Consider the following 13,047-nt stretch of genomic DNA (forward strand, 5'->3'; position numbering starts at 1 on the left):
TCTGAGAATCTACTGAACCTACTGGTAACTTGTTTGCCACGTAGCAATAAAAAATATACTAAAAACCTTGATTATTCTGGTTAGTCACATTGTACTGCTATTATTTTGAACAAGACTGTATATATATATATATATATATATATATATATATATATATTTACATAATTTTTATACACGGTACACATATTGTCGTTTTATGTTCCCTTCAATTTATTCCTTTCGTTTGTTTTAAATTTACCTTCACCAAACCTGCAGAAACCCTGTTTAAAGGTGTACTGCATTAATCGCATGATTCATGTGCGGGTGGTTTTCCATTTCATTGAGTCTTGTGCCTCATTTCCCTGACTCTGTAAGCTGTTTCAGCAACTCTCCTTCTGGTTTTCTCTTGAGATTACAATCTGGGAGTTTAATGGGATTAGACCGAAATGAAGCAGGCATTCAGGCACGTATGCAGTCGCTTGGCATTCATAGCGACCGTCAGCGAGTCATGTCGAGTTTCTGTAGCGCTTTATACAGCACAGATAATGCATGCTTTAAATAGGCAATGAATCACAGATGATTCTCTTACCTTGGCATCCCAATTCTTATTCAGGTAATATATGCATGTGACGCATCTCCCATCGCCATTTGGGTTGTCCACATGGCGCACATATCCAGTGCCTTTACCTGGATAACATGCCACCATTGCCTGTCAACAAAACAGAGAAAAGAGTCTGAATTTTAAAGGTCCACTGAAGTGCTTTATAACGCGCCGCATTATTCAATGTGTTGACGTGATTTCCCCTGAAACGGCTCCAGCTGTTAGCAGCTCCTCCCCTTTTTTGAAACAGCCAATAGCGTTTCGTTAATATACAGTTTGACTAGAGCCTTTCTGTTCGCTTTGAAATGCAGCATTCTGTGCAGAATTCAAATGGGTCGATATGTTTGTTGTTTGCGCGGACTCGTGCATATGATCCGCATCTCGTGTCTGTAGTCTAACTTTAGACCAGAGCCGTGTGTGTGTGTGTGTGTGAAACTACATTTACATTTACATTTATGCATTTGGCAGACGCTTTTTATCCAAAGCGACTTACATTGCATTCAAGGTACACATTTTTCATTATTGTCAGTTCTCGCTTTCTCTGGGAATCGAACCCATGGTGTTGCTAGCGCCATGCTCTACTGGTTGAGTTACAGAAAAATAACGTGAAAACAGACTTTATTCGCTTCAAATGAAAGCATATTTACACTGAATCTTTTCCTATCGCATATATAGTGTGCTATGCCTTTCACCATGTAGAAATTAGTAAATGTGTGTTAACAACCGACCGATTTCAGCCACAGCTACCTTCAGCAGTAGTGTTGTAGTCAAGACCACCTAAACCGAGACCAAGACAAGACCAAGACTTTGAAAGGCCGAGACCAAGACAAGACCAAGACCAGTGCAAGTCCCCACACTTATGATAAAATGTGGAATATGCATATGATTGGCACTTCTCTCGTAGGTGTGGGTGTGTAAGTGTACCATGAGAGAAGTTTTGATCAAATAATCAAAAGGCATTGCAACGTTGTGGGAATTAATCTTTTTCTTCTATAAGCAAATAACACTTAACTTTTTGTCAATGGGAGGCACTGAAGACGACGTGTCCATATTGTTTACGGTCTATGGTGGACACAAACACCAAACTGACACTGACAGAGTTTCGTGTTTTGTTTTGTGAAAAGCGCTCGCTCCAATTTTAAAACTCAATTTTAAGATTTTTAAATTTTAAGTTCCCTAAAAATGCTAATCTGGATGAGGTATTAATCTCAGACACAGTCCATTATGTCTTAAATGTATGTGAATAACAGGAGGTGGAAAATGTATCATACAGATATGCATTAGTATGCTGCTTGAGCAAAATATTTTATATATGCACATATTTTTCATTTACAATTTGAAAATGGTATTGTGCAGCTTTATTGTGCAACAGCAAGGAAAATAACCCTGTACTTGCATTTTATTTTGATTAACTACAGTTTGATTTAAGAAATATCTCACATGTGCAGGGTTTTTCCTGGGTCAAAAACGGTCTTTGGTGGTGGCTGACAGACCTGGTCTCTCTCTCTCTCTTTCTCTCTCTCACACACTCACACACTCTCTCTCTCTCTCTCTCTCTCTCTCTCTCTCTCTCTCTCTCTCTCTCTCTCTCTCTCTCACACACACACACACACACACACACACACACACACACACACACTTTTTTTTTTTTTTAATGCAACGAAACAGTAATTTTTGCCTATCTTATGTTGATATCTCATATTATGTATGATCTCTTATCTTTATGTTTCTTTTGACCCTTTGTGTGTTGGCTGTTACAACATCGCGGAAGGTTTGTCACACAGAAAACACTTCATAACTGGATAGAAATTGTTTCCTGCTTATTTAAAGTATGATTTATGTCAGCTGTTTAGCTGGTCAGAGAAGATCAACGTTTTTTGAGCGCAATTCACACCGAGCAGTAATTCAAAACAATTGTCCGAATGCACAACATTCAGCATGGATTCGGTCTTCTGAACTTTTGATTTAGATTAATATGTGAAGTATGAGAGAGAGCTAAGAAGGTGCTTATATTGAAGACAGAGAGAGTGTGCGTGGGGTGGATTTCTCTGCTCTTTAAATGCCCTCAGCTGTGGTCTTGACCGGTCTTGAGACACAATCCCGAGTCATCTTCACCCGAGACGAGACCGAGTAAAAATGCGGTCGGTACCGAGACGAGACCAAGACCTTTAAAAAGTGACCGATCTCGAGTACTACAACACTATTCAGCAGTGTAGGGGGCGGGCTTTAGATTCTAGAGAGCATTTTGATTGGACAGAAGATTTGATGAGAAGGTAAAGTCTGCGATGATGTCATCAAAATCTGAGATTCGTTTTAACGGAAGTTAGAGACTGTAAATGTTGAATGCTTATATCTCCTAAATGCAAATTGTGTCATTGTTTTGGAACATACCACCTTATTCATAACTTTAAGGCTAACACAGTCATACTAAAAGCTAAAAATATGCATGCATCAGTATGGAGATCTGAAATATCGCAGTTCAGATAATAAACGCAACATTTAATAAATGTAATAAACGTAACAGTTGCAATATGCGTATCACACATGTGTGATGATGTGAACGGATGCCCAAATAAGCATTGTCAAAGTCTCAGAAATGAAGCGAGTTCTTCGCCGTTATACACACATTATAGCAACAAACATCCCCGTCCTGCCAACGTGCAGAATGAAAACATCCATCTCAGTTTCCTTCTCTTCTGCTCTCATGTCCCGTGTTTATAATATGGAAGGATTTCAGGTTGAGTGAATATTAATAAAACACTTTTCTTGAACCCATGATGGCATCAGATTTGCTTGAGTAAACACACGAGACACAAGACGTGCTTCTTTAGCATCTTTTATTTTTTAACCGGTGGCTTACATGTTATCAGATGATCTCACTATTACAAATTGGCCAAAAATACTGTATCTTTAAGATTCGAGGGAAATTATTTGTGCTACAATTGACCCTTTAATCATTTATACAATTCATTTAATGAGTTTAAATTATTAAATTATATTAAATAAAAAATAAAAAAATTGTTTAATTATTTGGGTAAATATGAGAAGAAAATCCCTAAAATGATAATAAATATTCTTCAATGTTTTTTAAATGTAATATATTTAAGTCAGTACAAATACTACCAAAATGTGTGTGTGTGTTTGTGTGTATAATGTTTATGTATGTATGTATATATATTAGTATATTAGTTTATACATAAATAAAAAACTCGTAAATTTCATTTTGGTTTCATTGATTGTTAAATTATTAAACAGACACTTTTTTATTATTATAAAAAAAAAAATGTAATTCAATAAAAATATTTAACCCTAAAATATAATTTAAAATGCAATACATTTAGGTCAACAAATACTACCATAAAATTATTTAAAGTGAAAAAATCTCCCACAAATTTCATTTAATTAGTGTATTGATTTTTAAATGATTAAAAATAAACTTTACAAAAAATCTATTTAAAGGTCCCATGGCATGAAATTTTTATTTAATGAGGTTTTTCAACATTAATATGAGTTCCCCTAGCCTGAATGTTGTCTCCAAGTGGCTAGAAATTTTGATCGGTGTAAAACGAGTTCTGGCTCTTTCTCTGCCTTTGAGAAAATGAGAGCTCAGACAAGCTGATCTTGAACACCTCCAAAAAACTGGGGACAGGATTTGAAAAGTCTAAGTGGTCGTAAAAAAATAGTCACACTCAGGACCTTCGGGTCAAAAATGACCCCCATAGGAAATGAATGGGAAATTGGCAAAAATATGAAAATACGTTTTTTTTTTTTTTTAAATAAGTTTTTTTGTGCATATAATCTACAAATCAGCCAGAATGCAGAAAAAAACTACTCAACAGAGAAGGGTTGAATCTCTAAAACTTCAAAAGAGTGCAAAACAGACAAAAAAACTTATAATAAATTTATAATAAAAAAAAATTAAAATGTTCTATTGTATTCAATGGGAAAAAATGGGCCATAATTATTGGGTAAATATTAATTATAAATCATAAAATTATTTCAAAACACCAAAAAAGAAAAGAAAAATATTATTGAAAAAATATATATTTTCATTGATTTTACTCAAATTTTTTTTTATCTTAATCAGGCCCTCCGGGTCATTTTTGACCCGAAAGGTTTTTCAACATTAATAGGAGTTCCCCTAGCCTGAATGTTGTCTCCAAGTGGCTATAAATTTTGATCTGTGTAAAGCGAGTTCTGACTCTTTCTCTGCCTTTGAGAAAATGAGAGCTCAGACGAGCTGATCTTGAATTCTCCTGTAATGACATCGTACCAGGAAAGGTTTCCTCTCCCCTTCCTCTGCTTTGCCCGCCCAGTAGTCATGGGAAGTTTGGATCATTTTACTGACTCGGATCTTTGAATCTCGTTCAGCAAAATGAATGAATCTTTTTTTAAGTCATTTCGTTCATTTAAGCAGAATCTAATTAAAATGTTTCATGTTACATTTCTTTAACACATTTACTACTTTTGGAATAAACAATAAACTACAAGCTAATGCAGGCATGGCCAAACTTTGAGAATAAAAAATGATTAATTAATCGTGCTTGCCTCACCTCCCGATCCAAATCGTTACTTCTTTAGTCACTTCACATTTAATCACGTCTGTTCCAGAAAGATTAGTAACGTTACACAGCTCGTGACTTCTGGTTCTGAACTGATCTGGGCCGTGACAGCCTCATATGTTATAAATGCGTCCGGAAACAGAAGAGATTAGTTCATCTCTCGAGTCTTCGAGTCATTCGTTCATCAAGTCCCAGCCCCATTTAGGCAAGGCTATGCAGTCACCGGAAGCAGAAGAGATTAGTTCATCTCTCGAGTCTCCTCGTTCAAGTCGTTCTTCGGTTCAAATAAATCGAGTCTCGTTCTTTTGTCACATGACCGCGCCGCTTCAGTGTCTCAAAAGTCACAACATATACAACGACTGCATGTTGTAATATAGTTATTATTATAAAATAGTGCTGGGCAACGATTAAAATGTTTAATCGCGATTAATCACATAATTTTCTGTGATTAATCGTGATTATGCGCAAAATTCAATAATGAATACAAAAGTGGTGCTAAATGAACAAAACATAACATATGGTTTGCAAACACTTTAAACAATTAAGGTGCTTTTTACAGCAGTTAAAAGTTAGTAACAGTTACAATATTTCTTGTAAATATCAACTTAAACATTAATTTAATCAAATTAAGTTAAATTTGTCTCTAGTAATATTCTCATCAGTGTTCTGTCAGCTTTAACATCGGCCGACTTAAATCTGCATATTTGTGATATTCACCCCAGGGCATTATTTAATTTTATAAAGGTAATTTCTTTTAAATCTAATTAAATGTTTGCATCATCTTTCATGTTAAATTCTTACATTTGATTAATAAATTCGGTGATAATAGTAAAAACACTAAAGGCTGTTACCAATCAAATTAAATAATTTAAACTGCAAAAAATAAAGCTGAAATAAATAATGTAATAAGATTGATGTTTTAAATAAAACATGCAATCATACTTTTAAACATAACCGCCAATAGGGGGCAGCAAGTGATCGTCTTCATGAGCGAGTCATTGAGTCGTTTATTCAAATGATTCATTCAAAACGCTGAATCATTCAGTAACAAAACACGGCGCTGAGTGTTGCTTTCCTCTGGAACTATTTTCATCGGTGAAATCATCGGTGAAATGGAACAAAAAAAAGGTTGTTTGGATCTAAAATGTAAGTAACTTAATATTAATTAGGCTACTGTTTATTGAACTAGGCTACACCGTTCATGCTACACAATTCACGATTGCAAAGTCGACTTGTGTTATTAACAATATCATAAATCATAAATATCAACAACTACAGAAAGCTCAGTTTTACCCCAGTATTTTTCTTCTGTGAGTTTATATCGCTGCTCAATTGTTTTGATTTCTCCACGAATGTCTCTCACAAAGAGACGGCCGGCGCGAGCCTCAGCGCGACAGAGGCAGAGATACACTCCATTATCAATCGCTGTTTACATTGAATATAATAAAAACAACAACAACAAAAATCTGAAATATTCTTGCGTTTCTGGGTATTTTAATATTTTATTTGTCCCAGACTAAGACTCTCAAGCCCTTGGCTTACAGATAGCCCTGTATTCTCCTGTGACCAATGGTTGTCTGTATGTGTATTCAGAGGCAGTGAGCAACGGCCTTTCAATATAATAATAAATAACTACGTTAATGTCTTATAGAATAATTGTCGGCGTTATTTAATTAATGTGTTAACGCGATAATAACGTGTTAACTTGCCCAGCCCTATTATACAATAATCAGAAGATATGGGCAATAAACTGTTATTATGCCTATCCATTCTGACCAACCCAGTGTGTCCAGGATTATTATAAGCCTACTAGCTTAAAAAAAGAAAGAAACATCTACGCACTTGTTTGTGAGGAAGATTGTGAATGTACTATTTCTGTATCCAACACAGCTATCACGTGACAAAAGAACGAGACTGGGACCGAAGACTCAAAAGAACGAATCCTTTCTGTTTCCGGTACAGACTGCATAGCCTTGTCTATGGGACTGGGGAAAATGAACTAATCAGTTCTGTTCCCTGCACAGAACACATGGGATGTTACGCATGCGCGGTCAACACAAAATGAACAAATTGCTCTCTGAGAAAACTCGTTGTTCTCGAGTCATATTAAAGATTCGTTCCAAATTCGTTCATGAACGACACATACTGCCCAGAGAATTAGCGACTTCAGCAGCACAGGCTTTACCATACGGATCCAACAGCACCGCCACAAACAGTGAGTAACAGTGTTCATTAAAGCTGCACTGTGTAACTTTTTTTGTTTATTCTTAGCTAAAATCACTTAGTTCTTTCAAAAATATATGTGCTCATTAATGCATATTTACTTCTTTCAAGTAATAAAGTTTTCTCGTAATTTTATAATATACCATTGAAAATACATACCATAGACAGTAAAAGAAATGGACACAGCGACCCCATTGACGTCAACGGCGAAATAATGAAGTCAACCTAGGGGCACTCACTTCCTGATGGCTGAGCGAACTGCGGAGGCTCAGACTGAGCTTGAGGACGTAGATGTGACGTGAGCCTCCTGTCTGACAGCTGTAGGTCTTCTAGTAGATGTGGAAAGTGAAAGCTGAATCACGTTGTTTAAATATTTCTCCCGTTGCTTTTGGCTCACTATGGGCTTCTCTCCATTCTTCCCCCTTGACTTTATCAGACTTTATGTCTCCACGTCCCCCCGACTGTCTCATAGACAGTAAAAGATTGCCTGCGAGCGTCTCCTCAGGTCTATACGGTAATTTCTCAACTGTGCGACAGAGTCGCGTTGGTTATGACGCAATAGTTAGCCTATTTTTACAAAAACAGCTTCTGCGGGGCGATAGTGTAAGATACAAGGTAATGGAGCCTTTTATACATTGTCGTGTTTCTTTAGAAATAAACAATGGACAAATGGAGTCTTTAAACGCCTCAGATGTAAAGTTATTCACTGTCAAAGTGACTCAAAAATGAATGGGAGTCAATGGGATGCTAACAGCAGGTGATGGCTTGGTTAGCAATGGCCGCCCCTATGGGTGGAACGCTTTCCGAGTGCTAGATTACCCCCTTGATACATACGGGTTGAGTGTTCGGATGGCGGTCGCCATGTTGCTCCTCCATCTTGAAAGTACATTTGCCAGAGAGGGACATACCCGTAAATTCAAGCTTCGCGTTTTTACACTCGATGGCTCCGTGTCGAATGTGAAGAGGAGGATTGCTTGAGGCTGCTATATGATGACGGAGGATCACTCTTAAGCCCCTTTCACACTGCACGTCGGACCCGCAATATTCCCGGAGCATTGCCGGGTCGCCTTCTGTGTGAAAGCAACCACGTCCCGGATTTGATTACCGAATTCGACCTGGGTCGGGGACCTAGTAACCTTGCGGGATATGGATCAGAGTCGCCAAGGAAGCGGAAAAGAGAATTAAGACGGCAACACAACGGGCAAATCAACAAGACAAAAGTAAATATTGGAGTGGCATTTCCAAGATGGAAAGAGCTCATGAGGAGCAACGATTTTAAAAAGAACGCAGACGTTGCCTGCTTTCTTCTCGACAGGTAATATTAATTCAGCCTATTTGTGTATATTGGAAGTTTTATTGTTGCTTGGCTAATTATATCATGGTGTGCTGTGCATAACACTAGAACGACGTCAAGGATAGTTTTCCTCGCGTCAATGATGAAAAAGTATTGTTTATCTTATAACATAAATCCGTGTTCTGTGACGGATAACATGAGATTAATATTTTAATTGCATTATAATTTGTTTGCCTTACGCTAGTGATGTCGTACAATATACACAATAACGATAGCACTGATAAAAGGTACTTTACTAAGATGCATTCGTCTGGGAACCTGATAGCATGATGTTAGCAATGAACTGGTTAAAAATAACGAAAACGTAAAACTATTATTCATTTTACATAGATTAATTTGATCATAGATCATTTGGCAAATTGAATAACTGCAAATTATAATAGTTTTCAAAAGTAACCTCGTCACTTGAAGCAACACTCACCGAAGAGGTCGAACTGGAACTAAATCGTGACTAAATCGGCCACCGTAGGAGTTAAAACGAAATCAGAATTGAGAGGAGCAGAAACTATTATTCTCTGGATGGTCATATACCTTTACACCGCTAGATGGGGGAAAATATCACACAGTGTAGCTTTAATGCCTGATCTGGGGTCAGTGATTTCTGATGTTTAGCTAATCATTTAAGTTCACAAAAGAAGAACAGAAACTGTTCAGACCAATGAAATCATCAGGGCGGGCTTTAGCCGATGACGGGCAGATGATCAACAGTAACGTAATCATCACGTCATCAAAGGGGCTTGGGTTATATTTGTTCGAATCCTAAACGGAGAGCTTGTTTGTATCTGCATCACCTTCACTATTTCTCTCAGAAATGATGATCATGTTGGGTAAGTACTCTGTGTATCATTACATTCTTTTAATTTTTTACAACACCAGCAAAGATCATTTATTCCAGTGTGTGTGCAGACAGGGTTGCCAAGTTTTTACAACAAATCCGCCAACTACTAGCCCTAAACAATAGCTCCTGGGGGGTTCTCCGGGAAAAAATGGTGTTTGGGGGTAAAATGTGTGTTATTTTGGCAAGGTTGCTGCTAATATTCGCACTCATGGGTCTATATATCACATAATAGTCGCTTCAACCCGCGGACATAGAAAACAACCCGCGGAAAAAAACGCGGACTTGGCAACACAGTGCAGTTGAACTCTGTTGACGTTTGACAATGCGTCGCTCCATTGCTCTGATTGGTTGTAGGTCTATCCAATTAAAGTCTTTCCTGGTTGGGTTGAAACACGCCCCATAATCACAGCCCAATGGAGCATCAGACTCATATTCTGACTAGAGCTGACTGACTCTCTCTCGACTGGCAGCGCTGCTGCTGCTGCTCGCGCCTGACTAAACCACGCCCCCTTCGCCCGTAATCTCATTTCAAATGCAGATGTCAGCCAATCACAGCAGTGGCTGTTTTCAATGAAGACTCACAGCAGACACGCCTCTTGAAACAGAGCATTCCAGCCAGAGGGCTAATATCAGTATAGAAAAAATGCCTTTTATTTCTAAATTATGACATTTTTTTGATGTAAAAACCATACTAACAATATAATTACACCCCAGGAAACATTATAAAATAATAAGAAAATTCATGCCATGGGACCTTTAATTATTTGGGTGTATATAAAAAACTAAATTCAATAAAAATATTTAACTCAAAAATATAATATAATAAAAAAAATCCAAAGAAATATTACCAAAATGTATAAATACTTCACAATTTAATAATTTTTATAATTTTTACAATGATTTTTTAGATTATTAAAAATACACTTTTTAAAATTTATAATTATTTGTGTGAATTAAAAAAAATCAATACAAAAATTGAACCATAAAATATAATAAAAAAAACCTCACATTTAAGTACCTAACGTCAAATAAAAACGTCCATAAATTTCATTAACGAGTTTAATGATTTGTACATTATTAAAAATGCATGTTTTAAACATTTGTTTAGATTTTAATTATATAGGTGAATATAAAACAAATATATATTTTCCCCCTAAAATAAAAGTAAAAAAATTTATAAAATATTTTCACAAAATGTATCAATTTAAATCACTTTATAATGATCATGTTTTAATTATTAATAAATACTTTATCTTTTTTTTAGTTAATAATTATTAGGAGAATAATTTAGCTTAAATATAAAAATCTATATTTTGATATACAATATTTTTTTATTTAAGTCAGTGCAACAGTGTTGTGTTTCGGTTCACCATCAGCTCTGTTTATGTTCAGTTTTCTGTGTTGGTTGGTTGTTTGTATTATTCTATATTTTTACTTGTTATTCATTTTTTGTTATTTTTTCCCTTTGTTGCGCTTTGAGATTCTTTGGAATGAAAAGTGTGTTATAAATAAGATCTATTATTATTATTATTATTAACAGTATAACTTGTGTATGCACAGCTTTTTACAGGACAGATGTAAGCGCTGGTCACACACACCGCAGGAGGTCTGAGGGCTGGACCTGCCGAATGTTTCCTGAGCGTCACAATATTTCGTTCTTTGACCCTCACGGAAGACTCCAAGCCTCCACCTCCACATGTGTGAGCGCGAAAGAGAGAGATGAACTGATCTGAACCCCGGATGCTGCTTGGCCCGCTGCCAGAGGAAGCTTTATTTTAATGATCCTGCTACGTGCGGTGCGTGAGGGAGGCTCTCTCTCTCTCTCTCTCTCTCTCTCTCTCTCTCTCTCTCTCTCTCTCTCTCTCTCTCTCTCTCTCTCTCTCTCTGCTCCAGAGGATGGGCTTAAGATGGGTAAACACACTTATCAGGGCCTAAGAAAGTGTGAAGTCTGGCACACAAAAGAACAGGATAAACAGTGATGAGAAATCACAGCTTTAGGTCGGAGATCTATTCTTCTAGGTGTGGGTCAGTTATGAGGTGAGAGTAGCACGGGAGGGCTTCAACTCCAAAACCAAATGACTAAACAAAAACACATGGACCAAACACACACACACACAAACACACCCCCACACAAACACACCCCCACGTCATGCCTTTCCACTCACACTTCCCAAAAACTCCTGAAAACAAAAGAGCCGAAGACGAGTTCAGCAGATAGTGTGTGAACGGCTGCATCAACACATCACTTCATGAGTTTAATGACATGATTAAAAATATGCATTTTTAAAATAAGATATTAATTACTTGTGTGAATATATAGAAAATGAAGGAATTCACAATTCTATGAAGTTCACTTTATGCCTTTAATACTTTCTAAATGATTAAAAATACACTTTTTAAAATCCAAGATATTAATTATTTGGGTGAATATAAAAAGCTAAATCAACAAATTCACTGTAAAAAAAATTATATGATCAATAAGTTATGACAACATATGTTTTTTACATTGATTTAACTCATGAAAATAAGTTAAGCAATTTTCAACTTTTTTACAAGTTATACAAGATTCAACTAATTTTTTAAAGTCAGTTTAATGTAATTTAAGTTGAAATAACTTAAACATCCAAGTTGATAGTTAATTAAAAAATGTACTTTTGTACAGTGTTCAAAATACCAAAAATGTCACTTATGAGTTTAAAATATGTGTATTTTTATAAAGTAGTGGAATCAATTTTGTATATATATATATATATTCACCCAAATTATACGTTATCTGTTCATTAAACAGCATTAATTATTTGGGTAAATATATCAAAAAAACTAAAATCATCAAATACCATAAACTTCACTTAATGAGTTTAATACTTTCTAAATTATTAAACATACACGTAAAGAAAACAAGATATAATTTTTGTTGAGGGAATATAAAAAAACTTTAAATCAACAAATTCCATACATTTCATTTAATGAGTTTAATATATTATAAATGTTAGAATGCTACAAAAAAACTGTAATTATAATTAATAATTTAATAGATGTGTGGGTAAATATATAAAACAAAATCAACAAATGCAAAATTCATACATTTTAATCAATGAGTTTAATACTTAAAAATAATAGCTTAATCAACAAATTAACATGCTTTTTCTAAACTCACATTAAAGTCTGTACTCGATTATGAACTTTATACTTAGGCTCATCAATATTTCATGCATTCCTTTATTTGTTAATTATGTATTTTTCAATTAATGCATTCAGTAAGAAAGCATTTTTACTCTACAATGTAAAAAAAATTAAAAAATAAGTTAACTGGTTGCCTTAAAATGTTGAATTCACTGAAATTTTAGTTAATAAACAAATTTCCTTCATTGTATCAACTCAAATTTGTTATTTCAATAAACTCAAAATTAAGGCAACCAAGTTACTTCCTTCACTTTTAAAAAAAAAATTGTTGGTTTTTGTTGGTTTAACTTAAAAAAGTTTATTGAAA

The 13,047-nt window shown here is 35.4% G+C and overlaps 1 protein-coding gene and 1 long non-coding RNA gene across 2 annotated transcripts in view; one reads left to right on the forward strand and one right to left on the reverse strand.

Annotated features, from left to right (window-relative positions):
* Positions 1-11,851, forward strand: part of LOC137045637 (uncharacterized) — a 116,705-nt gene extending 104,854 nt beyond the window's left edge. The window contains exon 7 of the long non-coding RNA XR_010898820.1: positions 11,118-11,851. This is a non-coding gene — a long non-coding RNA (uncharacterized lncRNA). The remainder of the gene's footprint in view (positions 1-11,117) is intronic.
* Positions 1-13,047, reverse strand: part of egln1a (egl-9 family hypoxia-inducible factor 1a) — a 45,633-nt gene that overhangs the window by 11,567 nt on the left and 21,019 nt on the right. The window contains exon 2 of the mRNA XM_067422410.1: positions 569-688. Within this exon, the coding sequence (XP_067278511.1) occupies positions 569-688 (120 nt within the window). The remainder of the gene's footprint in view (positions 1-568; positions 689-13,047) is intronic.

This window comes from Pseudorasbora parva, chromosome 17, assembly GCF_024679245.1.
Source record: "Pseudorasbora parva isolate DD20220531a chromosome 17, ASM2467924v1, whole genome shotgun sequence".
Classification (NCBI taxonomy): Eukaryota; Metazoa; Chordata; class Actinopteri; order Cypriniformes; family Gobionidae; genus Pseudorasbora; species Pseudorasbora parva.